This window comes from Anolis sagrei, chromosome 6 (genome assembly GCF_037176765.1).
Source record: "Anolis sagrei isolate rAnoSag1 chromosome 6, rAnoSag1.mat, whole genome shotgun sequence".
In the NCBI taxonomy this organism is placed as follows: Eukaryota; Metazoa; Chordata; class Lepidosauria; order Squamata; family Dactyloidae; genus Anolis; species Anolis sagrei.
The window spans coordinates 78219620-78244302 of record NC_090026.1 but is presented as its reverse complement, the minus strand read 5'-3'; the positions used below and the strand labels follow the sequence as shown (position 1 = coordinate 78244302).

The 24683-nt window shown below is 39.8% G+C and overlaps 1 protein-coding gene across 1 annotated transcript; it reads left to right on the top strand.

Moving 5' to 3' along the window:
* The first annotated feature begins 113 nt into the window (after positions 1 to 113).
* BFSP2 (beaded filament structural protein 2) lies at positions 114 to 24363 on the top strand. Its single transcript, XM_060781806.2, is given in 8 exon segments — positions 114 to 2968; positions 2971 to 3446; positions 9479 to 9561; positions 12010 to 12166; positions 13036 to 13197; positions 15197 to 15328; positions 18501 to 18721; positions 24137 to 24363. Coding segments are annotated over 8 exon segments (1311 nt in total). The 5' UTR covers positions 114 to 2892; the 3' UTR covers positions 24141 to 24363.
* Positions 24364 to 24683: the final 320 nt, after the last annotated feature.

The following is a 24683-nucleotide window of genomic DNA, read 5'->3' as shown; positions in this document are numbered from 1 at the left end:
AAAATAAAAGCAATTTCTAAGCAAAAACAAAACAAAAGCCTACTGAGCCAGTTTTTTTACTGAATGTCTATAATTGATACTTGGCTTGTATGGAAGCAAGTACACTTATTTAGAAAAAAAAAACATTTTGTCTGTCTCTTTCCCCCCTTTTGTCAGCCTATTTCACAAGACTGAACAAACACAGGAGCCTCAACTGATCTATACTCAGATATAGTCTAGCATTCTTTTGGGCTGAGCCATGGAAAAAAGAAAGTTATCCCTGTTCTCCTAACACAATGTGCTGCAACTACAATATCGCTGATGGAGCATTATCTGAGCATTAAGGGATTGGCCGGCATGCCGGGCAAGAATCCACACTATGCCATATGTGCAAAAGGACCACCAGGCACTAAGAATGCATGGAGGAATGTGGGAATGCAATAACAGGGTCTGATGAAAATGCTGTGCTTGTCCTTTCAAATATTTTCAAGTTCTGATTTGCCCATTTCTTATCTGCAGCTGGTGGTCTTGACTGGGGACAGCCCTAAACACTACAAGTTCCTAGCTTTCTTTTAAATAGAATGAATTGTTTGTGATGGTAACATGGGCTAGGAGTTGATAAAGTGAGATCAATATCTTATGCTTTATATTTGCAGAAAAATCATTCATGTTTTTTATGTTTTAGCCTTTCAACTACTCTGTGGGAGAGAACAGTATTATCCCAGTGTCAGAGGGGAAAGTGTTACTGAAATATAGTAACTTGCACATTGAGTTCAGAGTTGAACTCAAGTGCCAAGACCAACTACTACCACTCATTTCAGTACACATGCTCTGTGTATTACTTTGTCTTGAGGCTCTGGTAGCACTTTGAATATTTCTTACATTGATTCCTGGCAAAATAAAAAAAATAAAAACAATACCTCACATTTGATGTGTGTGACAGAATTCTCAGAGCATAAGAGAACAGATGAGGAGTTTCCTGCCTTCCTTTGTTCTTTCTTGCCTGCTGGGACCTACATGGCAGTAGCATTTCCCATGAAAGTGTTAGAGCACTTAACCACAACAGTGAAACAGCCTCTCTTGGAAAATGTTAACAATCCATGGAAATTTCACCGTAATTATACTGATCAAAATACCACCTTCTCTTCTCATCCGCCAGCTTACTAATAAGCCTTTCTTTAACACTTGATTTGTTTTCAGTCATTTGAGATCGTTCTGTTTTATTTCTCAACCTCACTAGTTCCAGTCAGCTTGCCTCATTTCACTGAAGTTTGTGCAGTCCCCAATTAGTCAAAATATTGGGGTAAATAAACATCCTAAACATAACTGCACCTCCACAGTCCCAGTCAATCTACCCAATGATAAGGAAGAATGGGAGGTGGAGTCGAGTAACATCTGGAAGGCCACATGTTCCCACCTGTTACAAAACTATGTTGAGCCAACTCTGAGGCCAACAAAACAGATTTTTCTTTTGCAGGGTTGAAGTCTATTTCCGCTGATCTTCATAAGATAAATAATAGATATACAAATCAATAAATCTAGTTCAGGTTTAAGCACGAGTCCTGGCTCTCCCAGCAATCTTTAGATGAAGTATCAGTCTTGTATAATTGGGTTGCTGTGAGTTTTCCGGGATGTATGGCCATGTACCAAAAGCATTCTCTCCTGATGTTTCGCCCACATCTATGGCAGGCATCCTCAGAAGTTGAGGGGTGTGTTGGAAACTAGGCAAGTGAGGTTTATATATCTGTGGAATGTCCAGGGTGAAAGAAAGAACTCTTGTCTACTTGAGGCAAGTGTGAATGTTGCAAATGGCCACCTTGATTAGCATTTAATGGCCTTGCAGCTTCAAAGCCTGGATGGTTGCAGTCTTGGGGAAATCCTTTGTTGGGATGTGTTAGCTGTCCCTGATTTATTCATGTCTGGAATTCCCCTGCTTTTTGTGTCATGCTCTTTATTTACTGTCCTAATTTTAGAGCTTTTTGAATACTGGTGGCCGGATTTTGTTCATTTTCATGGTCTCCTCCTTTCTGTTGAAATTGTCCACATGCTTGTGGACATAAATGACTTTTCTGTGTAGTCTGACATGGTAGCTGTTAGAATGGTCCAGCATTTCTGTGTTCTCAGATAATATGCTGTGTCCAGGTTGGTTCATCAGGTGCTTTGCTATGGCTGACTTCTCAGGTTGAATTGAGAATTGTATGTTTTAACTAACAGTCATACATTTTTCTGTATGTTTTCAAATGTATTTCTCACTATCATCTCCCCCTTTTAAAAAATCTCAAGCTCTTTGAAACTATTCTGGAGAGGTGATGGGGAGGTGGTTTTTTATCACTACCGTACCATTCAGTTCATACTATGGCACGGTATCTTCTGCAAATGCACTGACTCCTGTTCTTAAACCTGGAATGAGAAATGAGTTGTGGTGAATGTGCTCCCTGAGCAGATCCATTGCTCAAAAATGTAATGTCTATAAAGGCTTGGAAAGAGGTGCATAATCAATTTCTGCACTGCCCATAATCCAGATTGTTTCTGGTCTGACTCTTCTGTTTAGAAGTGTATGTTTCTGAGTCAGAAGAAGTGGGCATGCATTTACATGAAATGCACAAACAGTTTTACTCATTGAAACAGAGTTCTTCTTGATACTGAGCATCTCAGTCGGATTCTTGCTCGTACATGTGGAAGCCGAGAGAATGCCAGTGTTTTAAATATGTAAAGAACGCTTTCTTTCCCTTTATTATGGCTCTGAACTGCATTGTCTTTTCTGTGTGCTGCTCTTGCAGCAGACAGATTTCTCATGAAATAGATTGCTGACAAAGTAAAAGGCTCAAACAATCGTTCCAACAAACATGCCTGGGATAGGCAGCCAAAGACAATGAGAAATGTCCCAGAAGCTCTTGGGACAGAGCACAGATAATGGCCCCATTTCCCAAATCCTGCTTGGCTCTGCAGATCTCCACGGATGCGGCCAGCAGCAGAGGCAACTCATTTAGTTAGGCATTCTGCAGTCCAACATGCCTTTACCAAGGCGCAGAGCTTCCTTTTTGGGGCAACACCCTTCTACTTCCACAGCAGACAGCTCCTGGGCCACCAGCCATAGGGTTAGTGGTGGTGGAGGAGGAAGTCTCACCAGGCCATCAGGTGTTTATGTGGGTGTTGTACCTACAGGAGGTGTGAGCAGTCTGGGTACCCGAGTGTCTCGCAGAGCTCTGGGTATCAGCAGTGTCTTTTTACAAGGCCTCCGTAGTTCTTGTTCAACTATACCGTTACCCCAAGGGCTGGAAAGGGGACGAGGCCTGTCCTATGAGAATCTAAATGAGAGCTTAGTGGACTACATCGAAAAGGTGAGAACTTTAGAGCAGGTCAACCAGGAACTTGAGGACCGAATCCGAGTTTTCCTGACCAAGAAATCTTCTCGAGCCACTCACTGGGCAGCCCTGAGAGAGAACTGGGAGACCATCAGCCACCAAGTGAGTATGAGACCTTTTGAAAACAAAGACAGATGTGAATGAATTGTTAGCTGAAACAAAAGAGATGCCAAAGGGTTATAATTAAATGCAGCTTCATGGTAATGTACTGCCACCTTGCTCAGCACATTTTAAACTTGAATTTTCATGATCATTAGCATTATCATTTAAAACAGTTCGCTGTGGTAGATCCCCATTATGTATGAGAAATGCCTGAGGAGATTAATATAGGGTGAGGAGGAGGGGATAATGAAATGTTCCCCCATTTGTGCTGATTATTATCAGCTATTTTCCCTCATAGCAGGTGTTTTGAGCAGCAGCAAAATTATTAAGAGAATTCCTAACAAAATGGTGTGAGTTTATCTACCCTGGTATCATCTCATTACCAGCCAGATACTGATGGTAATGAAGAAAGCGAGATTCATGTTGTATTTCTTTCATCAAATTTTCCAAAAGCCAGACTTACATTTTAAAAAAATGGGCAGTGGCATTTTTTTCCAAGTGCCTTTTGAAGATAAGGTGAATGTGTATATTCAGATTGTATTTCTAATAACAAAAGCATGGCTTTTGTCCATAAATCATGAACATTTTATTCATTTTATAAAATCAATGTATTAATAATCTTAGGAAAATGAAGCAAGAGGAGGCAAGAAAACAAAAGTGAAACCCAACAAGACATACACATGAGCCTGTTTTATGAAACCCAAGGAAGGCACACTAGATGCTAGAATAAGATGTCAGTGTGCCAGTATTGGCTCAGACATTGCTGCATTACTGCTTCTTTGGTTACTTTTCAGTGACATATATACAGTTCATGTGGCTCTTTGGAGATGCAATCATAGATGCATGCCCTATTGTACAATATTATACATGTCTACTCAGTAGCATATCCTGCTGAGATCAATCGGAGTTATCTCATATATGTATGGATATGACTATGCTTTATACAATTTTCTTTGAATACCTTGGTGGATGGACAAAGGCAGTGGGGAAAGTTTCACTCTTCTGATGTTTATTAAGCTCCAACAGTCTTTTACCAATAGCCAACGGGCCACGACTTTTGAGTGATGAAAGCTGAAATATCTAGAGGACCAAACATTCCCATCCTTGAGCTAAGTCATAGTTATACAAGATTTGGGAGGAACTCAACAGAAGATAATGAGAACTCTGTGTGTATCAGAGATACCTCAAGGATCGAAAAACCATAAACCCTATATATGCCCTGAAACTTGTTGAATACCAAAGTAATTACTAGGCCTGCTCATACTGAAGTCAGGTTGAATCACTATCATTATTAAGATTATTCTCTGGGTCAAATCTGCTTTAGCCTCTTCCTGCATGTCAGGAATGAGAAATATGTGTAGGCGGATCAGAAGTCTCATCATTTCTGAGCATTTGCTATAATGGCTATGGTTGATGGAAATTATAATCTTAATAATATCCGGAGTCTTCATATTTATCATGTGGCTTGGTTTCCATGTTTTTAACAAGTGAATAGCATTTGATTGGTGGACAAATTTATAGTGTTTCTGTTCTCTGAATGAAGCCTTCCGTGTTTTTTGAAGTACTTACACCAGTCAGTAGTGAAATGATAGGTGGAGAATTCAGACTCCTTCGAACCAGACAAACACCACCAGATAAAATTATATATGTTGCTATAACTGCAACAAGTTCACTAGTAAGCAGAATTGGTTTCTTTAGTGTTAATATTTCCCTGTGGAAAGGTCTTCCTCCACCATAAATTTAACTGGAAATGACCAGGAAACCCATTCTTTGTCATCAAAGCCATTTTAGGCCCACATGAGACTTCCAGATTGGGGGGGGGGGGGGACCTCCACACATAATCTGTGTAGACTCATAATGAAATTACTCCTTTTCACTCTTGTTCAAAAGGGTTTTTGAAAAGATTAAAAGTTAATAGATAGTGAACTTATTTAAGTTGGCTTAGAAGAGAGGAAATACAACGATTAAGTCTGTTAATTATCATTTAAGAGTGTATCCATATTGCACAATGCATAACATTCCATAAATTTCTGAGTAAATTTCCCCAACACAAGGAGTACTTTTGCAAAATAGCAATAAGTACTTTTGCAAAAAATCAAGATGAGTAGACTTTGGGTAAATATCCAGCATGTAAATTTCATTGGCTAGTTAACACTATCTATTATTTTTTTAACAACTTAGCTCTACTTTCTTGACTGTTTAGCACTATTTATTATTTAGTTATCAACTCCCATGCCGAGTTAACATCGAAATTGAAACTTAATCACTACAGTTAAAAATAAATGCCATGAAGCAGTCTAATTTTATTAACAAATTATCTGATTTCAGCTATCCCATTGCTAAATCTGGCCCAATCTGTCAGAAATAAAAAGGAGGCAAATCCCAGTCAACATATCTGCCCTACTCAAGGCATGGCAAGGTGCTACTTTATTGGGTAAAGATATGCTTTCAACAAGCTTGTGATTTGTTTAGCCTCCGATGGCGCAGCAGGTTAAACCACTGAGCTGCTGAACTTGCTGACCAAAAGGTTGGTGGTTGGAATCCAAAAAGTGAGATGAGCTCCCATGTTAGGCCCAGCTTCTGCAACCTAACAGTTTGAAAACATGCAAATGTGAGTAGATCAGTAGGTACTACTCAGGCAGGAAGGTAACAGCACTCCATGCAGTCATGCTGGCCACATGACCTTAGAGGTGTCTACGGACAACGCCGACTCTTTGGCTTAGAAATGGATATGAGCACCAGCCCACAGAGTCAGACATGACTAGACTTGATGTCAAGGGGAAACCTTTACCTTTATATCTTAATGAACCTAAGTTACTAATAGTTGATTTTTAATAAACGGAGATAATCCATAAATAAACATGTCCCCGTTGTTATCAGACCTTCCATCAACCTTTGCCAGTATAACCAATAATAGCGGTGGCTTTAAATTGTAATCCAAAAACATTTGGAGAACTGCACATTTATGCACTTCACCACACTATCCATTTCCTAAAGGTACTGTTCCTCCAGTGCCACTATGTATACAGAATAACTGTACAAACACAACCATCATCTAGGCCTTTAAATCACGATCAGAATGGTACCCTGCCCAGCTTGTTCTTGCAGAGAAGCCTCTACATTTCTATAAACAAACAAATAAATCATTCTCTAATTTTGCACTCCTCAGCTTACAGTAAATAAGAATGTGCTCAAATGAGGATGCAAATGTATAAGATTGCACAACGCTGACTTGTAATCACTGCATCAGCATACTCCATCAGCAGCATATGCTTCAAACAGAAGATTGGCAAGCTTTCTATTTTCTTATCTCCCCAATATTCAGTGGCCTAATCAGGAAATGAAGAGAGCAGGAGGTAAAATGTGACATGTTTCAGAAGTCACGTCACAGTAAGAAGTCTATTTAGTCAAAACATAGTGGAACCCAACCAGAAGGATGTCTCTTCTTCAGCCTTGCCCCGTCCTACAGATAGCCTGCAAAATGAAACCTTTCTTGGTATCTGTAAGGGTAGAGCAAGAAAAAAAGAAAGGGGAAGTTAGACTGAGTTCAAATGGCTTCTTCCTTTTTTTAACCCTGTCTGAAATCAGATTGGCTCTGTTAAAAGGAATTAGCTTTCCATTTCTAAATGCTCTTTGAAACTATAACTACAACAGCAACAGCAGAGCCTGTGGTTCTCAATTAGTTATGAGACTAATTTAGAATCTCAGTGCAGCAAGGCAAATTGAATTTTTAAACATTTGTTTTTAAAAACTTTTCACACTGTCCCTTGTGAAGCTTGCACCGAGTACAGTTTGGGACATCGCTGCTGTAATTCAAGTTTTAAGTGATTAATTTTTCCCAGCACCAGATCCTGTCTGATCATGAAAGCTATACAGGGTTAGGCCTGGTTAATACATGGGAGGAGGACCACCACATAAATGCCAGGTGATGTAGGCAATATTTCAGAAGAAAGCAATGGCAAACCACCTCTGAATGTTTCTTGCTCCTAAAAAATACATATAAAATTAATGTGCTCTCCATAAATCAACAGGCAAATTGAAGGCATGTACATTTAAGCTTTCCCACCTGTGTAATAATAATAATAATAATAATAATAATAATAATAATAATAATTAGAAGCCATTAGAACCAATGCCATCAAAACCAAAATTGAAAAGTCAATGACAGATCCCAAATGTAGACTCTGCAAGGGAGCAGATGAAACAATAGATCATATTCTCAGCTACTGCAAGAAGATTGCGCAGAAAGACTACAAGCAGAGGCATAACACCATTGCTCAGATGATCCATTGGAACTTGTGCCACAAATGCCATCTGCCTGCGACAAAGAACTGGTGGGATTACAAGCAGGAAAAAATTACAGAGAATGAACACATCAAGCTATTCTGGGACTTCCGAAACAAAGTATGGATTGTCGATGTTGCAATCCCAGGTGATAGCAGGATTGAAGAGAAACAACTGGAAAAGCTGACACAATATGAGGATTTAAAGATCGAACTGCAAAGACTCTGGCACAAGCCAGTCAAAGTGGTACCAGTGGTAATTGGCACACTGGATGCAGTGCCTAAAGATCTTGGCCTGCACTTAAACACAATCGGCGCTGACAATATTACCATCTGCCAGCTGCAGATGGCCACCTTACTGAGATCTGCACGCATTATTCGCTGATACATCACACAGTCTTAGATACTTGGGAAGTGTGATCCAATACAACAGCCAGCAGAGTGTCTGTAGTGGACTCATCTTGTTGTGTTTCAAATAACAACAACAACAATAATATTTATACCCCGCCCCCTCTCCCTGGAGGGACTCAGGGTGGTTTGTTTTCTATTGTTACTTTATTTTCTATTGAAACAGGGGAGATAATTGCTTATTAGAAGTATTGGTGCTGATTTCATGCTGATTAGATATAGCATTCCGACTTCAAAAGTCATCATCACTACCACTATCAATGACAGAGTGCAAATGAGATAACTATCCAGAACGCATCTGCATCTGGAGTTATTAACAGAACTGCAAATTGGAAGAGGAAAGGCCAATCTCATGGTCCAAATGAAGAGGGAGTCAATTTAATGGGATTCCATTTAGTATGATTAGTAGGTGATGATGGGACCTCTCATCCACAAATGTCTGTGATCTCGTTTGATGCATCACTGCATTTTGTGATTGTCAAATCTGCAAATGAGAGAAGCAGTGTGAAGCACTTTTCCTAACCTTCTATAAATCAACTTCATTCTGTATTCTAGTATAACAAAAAGGGAAAAAGAATTATCCCTTTTCTTCCTATACCAATCCATCCAAATAATATTCAAAGACTGGTACACATCAGCCAGAAAAACCTATTAAAGAGAGTGTTTTAGCATCTTTCTTTTGATGGCTGTGTACGATCACAAGTCATATTAATGCAACAGCATCTCATGAAGTTACAATGATAGTTTCCCTCACTCTGCCAAAAAAAATCCATACAATAATTGGCCTGTTTGTTTAGCTTTGTTACTCACATTTGTATCCCACCTTTCTCCACTTAAGTTTAAGGCAACAAATACAGATCTTTTCCTTCATATTTTTCCTTCATATCAGCTTTGTGAGGTAGTTCAAGCTGAGAAAGACAAAGGCTCCTTCCACACAGCTAAATAAAATCCCACATTCTCTGCTTTGAATCGGGATATATGGCAGTGTGGACTCAGATAACACAATTCAAAGCAGATATTGTGGGTTATTCTGCCTTGGTATTCTGGGTTATTTGGCTGTGTGGAAGGGCCCAAAAGAATCTGATTAAATTGACTCCCTCCCCAAAGTTATCCAGTATGTTTCATAGCTGAGTGGGAACTTGCAACCAGAGTCTACCCAGCTCTTGCCCACTGATCTAAGCCCGACATCAAATACATAATTCTGAAATACACAAAAATACATATGGCTAAGCATTATTAGTCATACGTATTGAGTACAAATATTCAAATCCACCATTTGGTCCATGTAAGAATCCAATTCTAAATTGTGTGTGCTCTTTTTATTTGACTGGCCTCTTATAGGTGGGGGATGAAGTCCTGGAAAATGCTCGGCTAATGTTACAAACAGAGAATATTCAAGCCTATGCTGAAGACATTAAAGACAGGTAACTTATGGAGTGGACACAATTGTGGGAACAAAGACATTTTAAAAACTTATCAATACATGTTAAAGAAAACTGTCATAAATTGATATGGAAATGGTATTTAACACCAGTAAAAATAACTAATATAAACAAAAATTACCCAAAACTTTTGGAGAGGATGCCAAGAAGTGGAAACATATATATGTGTGTGAGTGTGTGTGTGGTGGAAATGTAAATATGTAAGTAAATTTTGAGGGAAAGTATTTAGAGAGATAGAAGATATTATGAATATAAAAATAGAAGTCCTAATATTGCTTTGTTATCATTATATAATAATAAACCATTGAAAAAAGAAGAAAAAGATGCAATACCTAACCTATTAACAGTAGCAAGACTGCTCATAGCAAGGAACAGGAAAAGGGAAATGAATATACAATACAAATTGAAGAGTTGTGTAAGGAATTATGGAAATTGGCAAGTCTGGGGAAAATTCATTGAAAGAGGATTAAAAATGAAGGATGGAAAATTACCTTCACAAGAGGAAATGAAATTTTGGATAGAGGATATAAAAAGAAGTGGCTCAGGCGGTGGAGAGCATGGGGGTGAATGATAGAATATCATAGAATGTGTGTGTGTGAAATTTGTAGTAGATATAACAGGATTAATGGGGGGAAAGATTAAGTGTCTTGAATATTATATGTCTGCTGTATTATAAATATATTCCTTTATTTTACAAAAATTAAAAAAGTCAGATAACTCTCCAAAAATATTTTTCTTTTTCTATAGTGATACTAAAGATAGACCCAGCCCAAGATATTTGCTTCCTGAGACAGAACAATAATGGTGCCCTATCTCACATACATGAAATGCACAATATTCAAAGCCAGCCTAGGTCTGAATTTTGAGAGAGCACATGAACTAAGTCCTACCAGAGATTCTCCTTGGCAATAAAAATACAGTAATAAATTATCATTTGCTACCTTTTAATGATACTCCAAATCCGCCTGTTGTTGTTGTTCATTCGTTCAGTCGTCTCCGACTCTTCGTGACCTCATGGACCAGCCCACGCCAGAGCTCCCTGTCGGCCGTTACCACCCCCAGCTCCCTCAAGGTCAGTCCGGTCACTTCAAGGATGCCATCCATCCATCTTGCCCTTGGTCGGCCCCTCTTCCTTTTGCCTTCCACTTTCCCCAGCATCATTGTCTTCTCTAGGCTTTCCTGTCTCCTCATGATGTGGCCAAAGTACTTCAACTTTGTCTCTAGTATCTTTCCCTCCAGTGAGCAGTCGGGATTTATTTCCTGGAGGATGGACTGGTTGGATCTTCTCGCAGTCCAAGGCACTCTCAGAACTTTCCTCCAGCACCACAGCTCAAAAGCATCGATCTTCCTTCGCTCAGCCTTCCCTAAGGTCCAGCTCTCACATCCGTAGGTTACTACAGGGAATACCATGGCTTTGACTAGGCGGATCTTTGTTGCCAGTCTGATGTCTCTACTCTTCACTATTTTATCGAGACTGGACATTGCTCTCCTCCCAAGAAGTAAGCGTCTTCTGATTTCCTGGCCACAGTCTGCATCTGCAGTAATCTTTGCACCTAGAAATACAAAGTCTGTCACGGCCTCCACGGTTTCTCCCTCTATTTTCCAGTTGTCAATCATTCTTGTTGCCATAATCTTGGTTTTTTTGACGTTTAGCTGCAACCCGGCTTTTGCGCTTTCTTCTTTCACCTTGATTAGAAGGCTCCTCAGCTCCTCCTCGCTTTCGGCCATCAGAGTGGTGTCATCTGCATATCTGAGGTTGTTAATGTTTCCTGCCAGCAATTTTCACCCCAGCTTTGCATTCATCCAGCCCCGCACATCGCATGATGTGTTCTGCATACAAGTTAAAGAGGTTGGGTGAGAGGATGCAGCCTTGCCGTACGCCTTTCCCAATCTTGAACCAGTCTGTTGTTCCGTGGTCAGTTCTTACTGTTGCTACTTGGTCCTTGTACAGATTCCTCAGGAGAGAGACAAGGTGGCTTGGGATGCCCATCCCACTAAGAACTTGCCACAGTTTATTATGATCCGCACAGTCAAAGGCTTTAGAATAGTCAATGAAGCAGAAATAGATGTTTTTCTGAAACTCCCTGCCTTTCTCCATTATCCAGCGGATATTGGCAATCTGGTCTCTCGTTCCTCTGCCTTTTCTAAACCCAGCTTGAACATCTGGCAACTCTCGCTCCATGAGCGAGATCGCCAAATCCGCCTCCTGAGATGATTTTGTACCTCTATCTACTGGCCTTGATAGAGAATCGTGAAAAAGGTTTATGTTGAAAATCTATTAGAAAATGGGCTGGTCTGGTACAAAAGAAGTAGACTGATTCATTGGACACATATGGATAGGACAAAGCTATAGCCTGTAGGTGGAAAATGTATCTGCAAGAAGAGTTAAGTTCTGTGTTATATCGGACATATTTCCCACTTCCTTCACAGATATGAAAATGAACAGCCATTCCGAAAGGCAGTAGAAGATGAAATTAACTCTCTCTATAAAGTGATTGATGATGCTAACTTAACCAAAGTGGACCTAGAGAGCCAGATCGAAAGTACAAAAGAAGAATTATCTTTAATGTCAAAGAACCATGAAGAGGTAAATGAACCTATGGCTGAGAAAGAACATATAACTAGAAAGTATATATTTATGCAGAGTACTGACTCATCTATTTGAACACAGGAGAGTGATTTCATTTGTACATGCAAGAATGAAAAATTAAATTGTTCTCCCCACTATATGAGAATAGTAGGGTTTCTGAGGGCCTTTCCACACAGCCCTATATCCCAGAATATCAAGGCAGAAAATCCCACAATATCTGTTTTTGAACTGGGCTATCTGAGTCCACACTCAGATTATGTGGGATTTTCTGTCTTGATATTCTGAGATAGAGGCCTGTGTGGAAGGGCCTTAGTGGTTTTGTAATCCATAACAGAAGTCTTAGGGCCCCTCCACACAATCATATAACCCAGAATATCAAGGCAGAAAAACCCACAATATCTGCTTTGAAATGGGATATCTGAGTCCACATTACCATATATTCCAGTTCAAAACAGAAAATGTGGGATTTTATTTAGTTGTGTGGAAGGGGGCCTAGACTAAAGCAATAGTAGAAGCAATACAAATCTGCAGAGGTTTTTGGACTGCAACTCCCAGTATCCCTATCATACCCTATGAATGATACTGAAAGCTGTTTCCACTTTCCTGCGTCAGGGAATTACATAATTATACCTCCCTGCCTAAAAAATACGGTAACTATTTGTAAAAAGTAACTTCTCCACTTACAGTCAGAATGAGAATGTGTTACCTTTATATTAAAGTATTTGTACAAACTGCAAGAAGGAAAGAACTCAGTCAATGCAAAGATAATGTCCAAATGATGTCAACACAGGTGTATCAAAGCACAGCATCTACTTGGATCTAATTTCATAGGATGTCACACTTTTTCTGATATGAGTCATTTTCAGGATGTCAAGATGCTTTACAAGCAACTAGCTGTCTCACCGCTGGAAGAATTAGAGGCTCCCGTTGGAATAAGCCTGGATGACATCCTGGAGAAAATCCGGATTCACTGGGAACAGGATATTGAACGGAACCGTGCTGAGACGACTGTCTTGCTCCACACTAAGGTAAGCTTGAAATAAGCTAAGAATAACTGAAACTTTCAGTTCCAAAATTCATATTAGAACAATGCTTATCTTAACAAATTACAAGGTCACAAAATGGCAATGTTTTGAAATTTCCAGAACTCTTTATTGTGAGTGTTTATAAATGTTAGTTTCTGGACTATAATACTCAGAATTCCTCATCCTGAGGGTTTAGTTCAAAGAGGTAATTTTTTTTAAGAAGACAAAGGAGACAGGAATGAAGATGTTGAAGCGATCCAGATTATGTATTGTCAAGGGCTTTCATGGCCGGAATCATTGGGTTGTTGTAGGGGTTTTTTTGGGCTATATGGCCATGTTCTAGAGGCATTCTCTCCTGATGTTTCGCCTGCATCTATGGCAAGCATCCTCAGAGGTAGTGAGGTCTGTGGAAACTAGGAAAAAGGGTTTATATATCTGTGGAATGACCAGAGTGGGAGAAAGGACTCTTGTCTGTTGAAGCTAGGTGTGAATGTTTCAACTGACCACCTTGATTAGCATTTGATGGCCTGGCAGTGCCTGAGGCAATCTTTCGTTGAGCACTAGATTCCAGTAGCAAACAGTTGAATTTCACATTCTTCTAGGCACTCTCAAACCCAAAAGTATGAGATTACAAAATAGCACACACACTTTCAAATTCTCTGGAGTATTGATCAAAAGGGAGTCAAAGAGGGCAAGCAAAACAAAGGGCAGGAGAAAGAGAAGATATTGGTTGATTTCATACTTTAAGGGCATCAATCTCTGAGGAAACTATAAAAGCTCCTTTACTGGTTTGAACCCTGAAAAAGTTAACCAGGCTTTAGGCAGCAGATCTGTTGTAAGAAGGCTCCAATTCTGGAGGACCTTTGGTATCTGGGAAGATGTTAGTCAGCTTTTTTCCTACTTCCTTGGGATTTTTTAAAAATTTGGAACAAACTTCCACAGAAAGCAATAGTGGCAGGGCTTGAAGCTGAGAAGGCTGTGGATGCAGCAGATCAATGTCCTATCCTTCCTTGTCCTCCCCAGACATCTCCTTTCCAACATCTGATTTATGGCAAGGTGGGGGAAAGCCACTAAGGCCCCTTCTACACTGCCATATAATCCAGATTATCAAAGCTGATAATTCAGATTATCTGCTTTGAACTGGATTATATGAGTCGGCCACATGCTGATCATATGCCGGCCACATGACCTTGGAGGTGTCTACGGACAACGGCGGCTCTTCGGCTTGGAAATGGAGATGAGCACCAACCCCCAGAGTTGGACACGACTCGATTTCATGTCAGGGGAAAACCTTTACTTTTACCTTGCCATATAATCCAGTTCGAAGCAGATAATCTGGATTTTATATGGCAGTGTAGAAGGGACCTGAGGCCCTGCTTTGAACTGGAATATATGGCAGTGTGGACTCACATGACCCAGTTCAAAGCAGGGATTTTCTGCCTTGCTATTCTGGGTTATATGGCTGTGTGGAAGAGCCCTCAGTTGTTGTCCATAGGCACCACAGGACTGCAACTTTTGTCTTATTAAAATCTGCAGGAGAAGTTACTCAAAACAAGTCCTACAGATTTCAGTAGGTCTATAATGTAACAAAAAGGGTCTACCTGTACTACATTCTTATATTAGTTTCATACCGCTTTTAAGCTCATGTCTCCATCCTGTAGAAGCCTAGGTTTTGTACTTCTGTGAAAATTCTTTGCTAAAAGGTCTGGGAATGCACCGAACCTATCTTAAGTAAGTACCTTGTGAAATGACAGATCTCAGGACATCATGCAATGGGGCCATGGCAGTTAAAATTGTATAAAAATAATATGAATGTGTAAAATGGATAGATCATGAATGTTTGCTTTTAGGAGCTATATCATTTACATAAGCAGTGGGTAAAGTTGAGGATTACCTTAACAATTTTCTTTCGAATTCCCTCAAGCCTACTCTTATATAACAGACTGCCAAGTGAGAACAAGTGTCTTCTATTAATCTGTTTGTCACTATCACATGTTGTCAGCAATCCACAGAAACAGTACCAACTGTGCGAACGCAGGAAGAGGAACTGGCTGAAACCCTGAGGGCAGAATTTCATGAAACGGCTTGCAAAATACAAAGCATGCAAGCAGAGATTGAATCCTTGAGAACTCTGGTACGTAAAGAAAGATAATGGGTATCTATTTATTTGTGCAAAGCAATCATTGTATTCCAGGGCAACCATCTAACTGTGTCGGGCAGGGATGGGCAACTGTGGCTAGTAGCCTGGGAAAAAGCATGGTGAGAGATTTAGTCCAATAATATCTATCCATCCCAGGTGTATGTCCATTGGGCCTGATGTTAAAACAATAATAGTATAACTCCATGCCTAATTATTCAAAAGTAAATCTCACTGTTTCACTCATTTTACTTCAAATGTGGATTGCATTCTATCTTGAGTTTTCAAATATATTTAATAAGCCATGGTGTCCAGATTACAATTATAGGCACAGTGGCATAGTAGTTGAAGCACAGTGTTGGACTACGACTCTGGAGACCACTGTTCAAATCCCAGTTTGGCCGTGAAACCTACTTGGTCAGCTGGACAAGTTACATTTTCTCAGCCCTAAAAGAAGGCAATGGCACAGCCTTGCCAAGATTAGGGTCGTCTTTGGCTCAGAAACAACTTGAAGGGACACTACTTCTACTACTACTACTACTACTACTACTACTACTAATAATAATAATAATAATAATAATAATAATAATAATAATAAAGATTGAATTGCAAAGACTCTGGCACAGGCCAGTCAAGGTGGTCCCAGTGGTGATCGGCACACTGGGTGCCATGCCTAAAGACCTTGGCCTGCACTTAAACACAATCTGTGCTGACAAAATTATAATCTGTCAGCTGCAAAAGGCTACCTACTGGGATCTGCATGCATTATTTGCCAATACATCACACAGTCCTAGGCACTTGGGAAGGGTCTGATGTGTGATTCAATACAATAGCCAGCATAGTGATCTTGTTTGCTATGTACTAATCTTGTTGTGTTTCAAATAATAATAATAATAAACATTGTCAAAATCACGATCTGTCAACTGCAAAAGGCCACCTTACTTGGATCTGCGCGCATCATTCGAAAATACATCAGACAATCCTAGATGCTTGGGAAGTGTTCAAGTTGTGACTTTGTGATACGAAATCCAGCATATAGATCCTGTTTGCTGTGGCATATTGTGCTTTTGTGTCAGTATAATAATAATAATAACAATACTTTATTTATAACCCGCCACCATATTCCATAGGGACTTGGGGCAGCTTGCAAACTGGCACACACTGATAACAAAGTTGTTATACGGAAATGTTCTTGCACACTAATTATGGACACTGTGATACAGTGGTTAATATGTTGCACTGGATCTTCCTTGGGCTATTTCATGCTACACAATGTTAGTGCTATGATTCTACTGTAATTCCCATGGCTGCATCCGATGCATGGTATCCTGGGGTTTGTAGTTTGGTGAGGCACTAGAACTCTCCAGCTGGGAACTCTAAATCCTGCTCCCTAAAGGGCAAATTCCAGGATTTTATAGGATGCAGCCATGGAAGTTAAAGTAGAGTGATAGTGCTATAATGCTATGTCACAAAATGTGAGACCTTTTCTGTTCCTGGTTTCAAAGTGTTATTTCCTGTTTAATTGTATGGTACGTACTTTGAAAGTAGTTGTTATACTCTAGAAATCTTACAGTTATCTTTAAATCAGATGTGATCTCATGGCCTTTCGAATGGAAATCTTTGAAATAACAAATTATTCTCTGTAAAATGGAACATGTGACCACCCTGCTTACAAAGTCTTAGGCACAACAAAATAATCAATGGGCCCTGCTATGTGGCTACTCAGTTTGGTGAGTTACAAGCTGTGAAAGCCTGCAATACATAGCATTGGAAGGGTCCTCAAATGTCAGGGCTTCCACAAATGCCAGGAAGTCCACCACTCCTTTCCACACAGGACCTATAATGTTGGATGTAGCCGTGGCATTCCTCACAGTTTCTCATCCAAGCAAGGCTTAAATACCTCCAGTACAGGAGTGCATACTACTCCTTTGAGGCAGTCTATTCCATTTCTCAGCTGTTGCTTTGAGAAAGTTGTCCTTGTGTTTAACCAAATTCTGCTACCCCGCCATTTCTAGCCATTGGTTCTAGTCCTATCCTCTGAAGAAAGAGATATATTTAGTGTTTTCATGATCAGATAGTCGATATTTATAGCAACAGCTAAATTTAATGTGATCATATAGAGAACTCAAACAATTAAAATATTGATAGTATATTGCTGCCCACAAAGCATCTAACCCTTTTACTGAAAATTCTAGGCAAAAGCAACATTTAAATACTCTTTATAAGCATGTCATGGAATGCCTTCCATCATCATCATTATCACTATTATCATCATCTAATTTATTTATGTCCCACTTTTTTCCCCAGTGCCAGGACTCAAGGTGGCTTGCAAAAAAATAGAGTTTGTTGAAAGTGCAAACATTAATAGAATTAAAAGCATATAAATAGGTCCCCTGGTGGCTCAATGGGCTAAACTGCTGAACTTGCTGACCTAAAGGTTGGCGGTTCGAATCCAGGGAGTGAGGTGAGACCATACTGTTTGCCCTAGTTCCTGCCAACCTAACAGTTCCAAAATATGCAAATGTGAGTAGATCAGTTGGTACCACTTCTGTGGGAAGGCAGTAGTGCTCTATGCAGTCGTGCTGGCCACATGACCTTGGAGAGGTCTACGGACAACGGTGGCTCATTGACTTAGAAATGGAGATGAGCACCACTCCCAAGAATCAGACACAACTAAACTTAATGTCAGGGGAAACCTTTACCTTTACCTTAAAATGAGGTTAAATTATAAATATGAAGAAATAATAATAATAATCAAACTTTATTTATATCCCACCACCATCTCCCAGAAGGGACTTGGGCAACTTACAAAAGCACGTAGCAATATATACAAGATACAATAAAATACACAAACATTTCTAAAACAATAATGATGTAAATTTACATAAAACAAATCTACATAAAACATAATGTAAAATCCCTATTAATTTAAATTGCTCAGGGGAAAATCTGTTTCTCCTGAGCAATTAGTCTTCAAAAGCCTGCTGAAAGAGACGTTTTCACCTGCCAAAAGAAGGAAAACAAGGTAGGTGTCGTGTCGTCTTGCAGAGAAAATAATTTCTCATCTAATTAATTCCACAGTACATGTGTGACAGGTGTATCAATCCCAATAAAAACACTCTTGAAGCACAGCCAGAATTAGAGTCCTGTCATGTTTCTGTCTTTGCAGAAGAGAGGTTTGGAGAACTCCCTTTATGATGCCAAACACTGGCATGACATAGAGCTTCAGAATTTAGGCTCTGTCATTACCAAGCTGGAAGTCGAAGTAGGAGAAATCCGAGCGGAGACTGAACAGCAGCAAAGGGATCGTGACGCTCTACTGATCATTAAAACACAGCTCGAGAAAGACATTGCTGCGTATCACTGCCTCCTAGACAAAGAAGAAAGCAGGTATTTATCCGGATTGATTGTGAATCATGTGTTGGACTTGCACTTAACAGCATCTCTATGCCCAGGGAGAAGCAGAGTGGGCCAATCTGAGCCGACTCCAGAACAAAGCAGGACCTAGCAATCTCTAGCATTGCATTCACACAAAATGATTAAGGTCAAGGTCTGGAGAATCTTGGTTTATTATTCAGGAACTCGCATACTTGTGCCTAACACTCAACACTTGGCTCATGGCAGCAGGGAGAGAAGTAGCAATAATAAGAATTAAAATCAATTACGTTGAGACATTTCCTAAAAAGAGGAGGTAATGTAATTAAATTCATTTTAATCCGATTAGCATAAAATGGACTTCTAGTATTAACATAATCCAGAATTAAGTTAATAATTAATTCAATTAGAGACTATGCTTAAGAAGCTAGCACATGTTACCTTTCCCAGCTGTGTTTTTGTAGATGCAGATGGCTATAGAAATCTATTTTTGTCTATAATTTACTTTGTTGTTGTTCATTCGTTCAGTCATTTCCGACTCTTCATGACCTCATGGACCAGCCCACGCCAGAGCTCCCTGTCGGCCGTCACCTCCCCCAGCTCCTTCAGAGTCAAGCTAGTCACTTCAAGGATGCCATCCATCCATCTTGCCCTTGGTCGCCCCCTCTTCTTTTTTCCTTCCATTTTCCCCAGCATAATTGTCTTTGCAGTTTACTTACTGTTTTCATTTATAAGTCAGCCTCATATATAAGTTGAGGGCAGGTTTGGGAGCAAAAATTATGGATTTGATTATGATCCATAGATAAGTCAAGGGTTGCCCCTTGCAGTGCAGTTTTCCCATCCAAGAATACAAAAAGGACAGAAATTGTGCAATAGTATATAGAGCAAGCATGAGAAAACTTTAGCCCGCCAGGTGTTTTGGACTTCAACTCCCACAATTCCTAACAGCCTCAAGCCTGAGGCTGTTAGGAATTGTGAGAGTTGAAGTCCAAAACATCTGGAGGGCCAAGGTTTGCCCATACCTGGTATAGAGTATTTATTTATTTATTTATTTATTTGTTTGCAGTATTTTTACCCCGCCCTTCTCAAACCCCCCCCCCCCCCGGGGGGGGTGACTCAAATCCAGGGGTCCTCAAACTAAGGCCCAGGGGCCGGATACGGCCCCCAAGGTCATTTACCCGGCCCTCGCTCAAGGTCAACCTAAGTCTGAAATGAAAGCACATAACAACAATAACAACAGTCCTATCTCATCAGCCAAAAGTAGGTCCACACTTCCCATTGAAATACTAATAAGATTTTATTTGTTAAAATTGTTCTTCATTTTAATTATTGTATTGTTTTTAAGTATTGCACTACAAATAAGATATGTGCAGTGTACATAGGAATTCATTCATGTTTTTCAAATTATAATCCAACTCCTCAACAGTTTGAGGAACTGTGACCTGGCCCTCTATTTAAAAAGTTTGAGTACCTCTGGTCTAGTCACTGCCTCCTAGACAATGGGGTCAGTGCTTCTTAGGTTTTCCTGAGAAAAAAGAAGCTCCTAACTTGCAAATCTATTCAGGGAAAGAGTTGGTTCTTTTTTATATAAGAGTTAAGGTACAGTCTTGACCCAGGTTTTGGGGGGTTGATTTTTAAAACTGATATTACTAGACTGACACGTGATTATGTATAGTACCATAATTCCAAGGCTAAAAGAGTTTAGACCAACCAATAATAAGGACAGTTTGGAAGGAGACTAGTCTTTTTTGCATCTGGGTGTTTTATACCAGACATCACACAGACTCCTAATGTCTGAGGTTATTAGTCCTGGGACCATTGCTGGCATTGTTGAGAATATCAGTCAACTAATGAAAGAGAAAGGTGATGGAGACAATATTATAATGCAAAGAGAAAAGGAAAACAAGTGAAGAATTGTTGATTATGTGGATGAAAACTTTATTTTTCAAAATTCATGGAATGCTTCTCACAGGCTAAATATAGAGAAGTTTGAGTAAAATGTCTGATGACATTTCTTAGTTTCATTTAGGTAGAATAGTACAGGCAGTCCCTGGGTTATGTTGGCCCCTTCTGTATCCCAGGATCTGATCCCAGGTTATCTGCTCACCCCAGATTATAATTTTATTTATTTATTTGAAACATTTATATTCCTCAGGGCAGAGCACAACATATATACAGCAAGCATTCCTTGCTGGGACATAAAATAAACTATTAATATACACAAAGACTAAAATCAATTATATCTACTTTAAAATCAGTTGTTTAAAACCATCTCAAAACACAATGCTGGCGAAGTGGGTTTTCTATTGTTTTCTATTATTGCCTTATCGCAATGCCCCAAAGGCTTGGTCCCACAGCCAGGTTTTTACCATCTTTCTGAAGGACAGGAGCAGAAAATAAAGACATCATAAAATACGAAAATCCTGATAAAACACACTAAAACTAAAACTATATGACACTGATTACATTGGAGTTCCATCAGTCAAGGTTCAACAATACCAATGGCTAGGACTACTAAAATAGACATGATCAATTATAAAAGGGCTGGGCGAGGGATAGTACAAACAACGTGTCATAGGGCTGGGAAAGTGGGTGAAGTGCAGAACAGAAGTGCAGAACTATCTGGCAACCTAGGGACTGGGCCTAGGGACTAGTTATTCTCGAAAGCTTTCAGTTCCCTACGAAAGGAGGACAGTGTGCGGGCTTGCCTAATCTCCCTGGGAGAGTGTTCTAAAGTTGGGCAGCCATCACCGAGAATGCCCTCTCCCTCATCCCACCAACAGTGCTTGTGACGGAGGTGGAAGCAAGAGGAGGGCCTCCCTGGCAGATCTTAGAGCCTGTGCCAGTTAATAGGGGGAGATGCGATCACGAAGATGGGCAGGTCCTGAACAGTTTTGAACTTTGTAAGTTTGTGGCGCAGCTGTCTTGAGTGTTAGCTGCATTAAGATCACTTCTGACTAAAAGGTCATGAGTTCGAAGCCAGACCAGGTCGGAGTGAGCTTCTGACCAATTGTGTAGTTTGTTGTCAACCTTTGCAACCCGAAAGATAGTTGCATCTGTCAAGTAGGAAAATTAGGTATCACCTATGTGTGGGGAGGCTAATTTAACTAATTTACGAGGTCATAAAAAAGACTCCAGTAAAGCACTCCAGCCAAAGCATGCAGGGAATGCGGAAGTACTGCATCAGTGTCGCAGATGGACAATGAAAGCAATAGCTTCCCTGGTGGCCGGAAAAGTTAAATAGCCTCTGACTGTCTGTCTATATCTGTTGTGTGTCTTTGGCAATGAATGTTTGCCATATATGTGTACATTGTAATCTGCCCTGAGTCCCCTGTGGGGTGAGAAGGGTGGAATATAAATACTGTAAATAAATAAGTAAATAAATAAATAATCTGCGCCTTGAATTAGGATCAGAAACTTATCAGCAGCCAGTGGAGCTGCTTTAATAGGGGTGTGGTGAAATCTGGTTGCCGACCTGGCAGTGGAGATTCATAGAATCCAGTTCAAAGCAAATAACCTGGGATCATATCCTGGGATATAGGACAGAGTAGAAGGGGCTGTACAAGCTAGGTTATGTACGTTTCTTAAGTTGAATTTATATGTAAGTTGGAACAGGTACATTTTTAAGTGTAACGCCAGCCAAAAAAGTTTTTTTTTAAAAAAAGTTTAGGATAGCATAAAAAGGGTTAACACGCTGTAACATTTGTTTTTGCTGTGCCCCTGTTCAGAAAATTTCATCTCATTTTCTGTCCCTGTGACAATTGGATTTTGAAATTTTTGGTTTGTCATGGAAACAAGGATTGGTTTGAAGTTTGAAGGCATGCAAGAGCACACTTGCTTTTCAGGATTTTGGCTTATTTTGTGTGAACATGGCTAGATGTTTCACAACTTGCTATCACTACCATCTGTACTATCTTTTGCAACTGGTGCTTCAGTTGCAGATTTGGAAGTGCAGAATCTATTTAAATGAATATACTCTACATTGGACAACAATACTCAGTAAATTGGAAGGAAAAGAAGGAGAGTTGGTTTGATTCAATCAAGCTTCCACCCTAAATTTGCAAGACCAAGCAAGGCAGTTGATGACCTGATCTCTTGGAAGTCTCTCACTCATAATTCATGCAAAACTTATTCTAGTCTTGTTTCTTTATGTCTTTATTTTCAAGGGTGGGGTTCAGTTTCTAGCAGATGTAAAGCTCCTTATTATCTTCACACCCTGCTCACAGTGCAAATGTCTGCTTGCTGGACCAAGAGATTAGAGATAAAACCATGTTAAGTCTCAAGAGTAGTCTGAATAGGTACTGCAGAATTCACTGGAGGAGCAGACTTCCCTTGTGGCACATCTGTCCCTCAATTTGAAGATACTGCTATCGTTTGAAGGCTAATAATAGCCACAAGTCTGGCCAACAGTAACATGGCAGAGTATGGAGTGATCCCATCCATGTTTCAGCCAGCTAAGCATGACCTTTTAAAACACAAACACCCCACTATGTTTTTTAATGGGTAATATTATAAAAAGCATGTTTTGACCCTAAATTGAATTTTTATCTCTAAGACTTCACCAAATGCTTTGATTTTCACTGGAAACGTAGATTTCCAAGAAGACATATTTCTTGTTTTAACAACTGAGTCATCACAACCAGAGTCTGGATTTTTCTTTCCAGTCTTGAAACCTTGGCTGAACTTGATGCATATATTCTGTTAAGGGAAACACGTGTTCTTCTCCTTACACTTCGAATTCAGGATGTGTCCTTTCACATTGCACAGTTTGAGGACTATGATTCTCTTTTATTGAATCACAAGTGATATCCTAGCAAATTCTGGGGCTTATGTTTTAGTGAGGCACTGGAGTTCCTAAGCTGCAAATTCTAGGATCCCATTGGGCTTTGCCATGGCAACTGAATAGAAACCATAGTGCTGTAACTGTAGTGTGAAAGGGACATGAGTGGAGAAAATGAGACTATTAATTGGAGTTGCACTTAGGCAAAATGGTCAAAACAGCTAATTTACAATAATCACACCAATCAATCACAAATGTGTAATTGTTTTTACTGCAACCACAGAGCTAAATTTCACAAAAATGAGTTTATGTTGGGTTGCTGTGAGTTTTTCGGGTTATATGGCCATGTTCCTGTAGCATTCTCTCCTGATATTTCACCTGCATCTATGGCAGGTATCCTTAACTGAACAAACCTCTGAGGATGCCTGCCATAGATGCAGGTGAAATGTCAGGAGAGAATGCTACTGGAACATGGTCATATTGCCTGAAAAATTCACAGCAACCCAGTGATTCCAGCCATGAAAGCCTTTGACAATACATTGAGTTTATGTTGTTGGTTCTCCTGTGCTGCCCAGTTTATACCAACATCCTGTACTGTTAATGATTTGCTTCTCCTTTGTTAAAATAATGTTTCTTTTTTAAACTTTCAGCTGATTTACACATCCTTTGTCTTCAGAAGACAATTGTTGCCATTCAGAGCAAAAGATGATCTCACTGGCAAAAGTATCCTTGGAAACATTGGCAGCCAACACAGAGCACTTGATTCATCTACCTACGTAGGCCATTGCTTGACCTAGGCACCACCAGATATTATTGCTTTGCATATAAGTTTCAATGCATCCATCATTATTATAGAATAAAGTTTAAGTTTCAATTAGCTGGCTCTCTGACTTTAAAAATCCCAAATAGAACACATTCATCATCTCATAGGGGGTTATTATGAGGATTGGGTTCTGGTAATAGTATTATGTAAAATTCAGTTTTTCCAGATAATGTTTTCCAAATCTGGAGGATTCTACAAACTGTACTGGAAATCTGTAGGGTTTCTTGGAATAAAACGGGTTCAACATACTGGTAAGTATTGATATTGCCCTGTCATACATGAATTCAGAATAATGTTGAGTTCTGTCCTACCACCATCAGTGTTATACTTTCACTCGAAATTTCCAAAGGCCTTAATGGTCATCCTCTGAATTA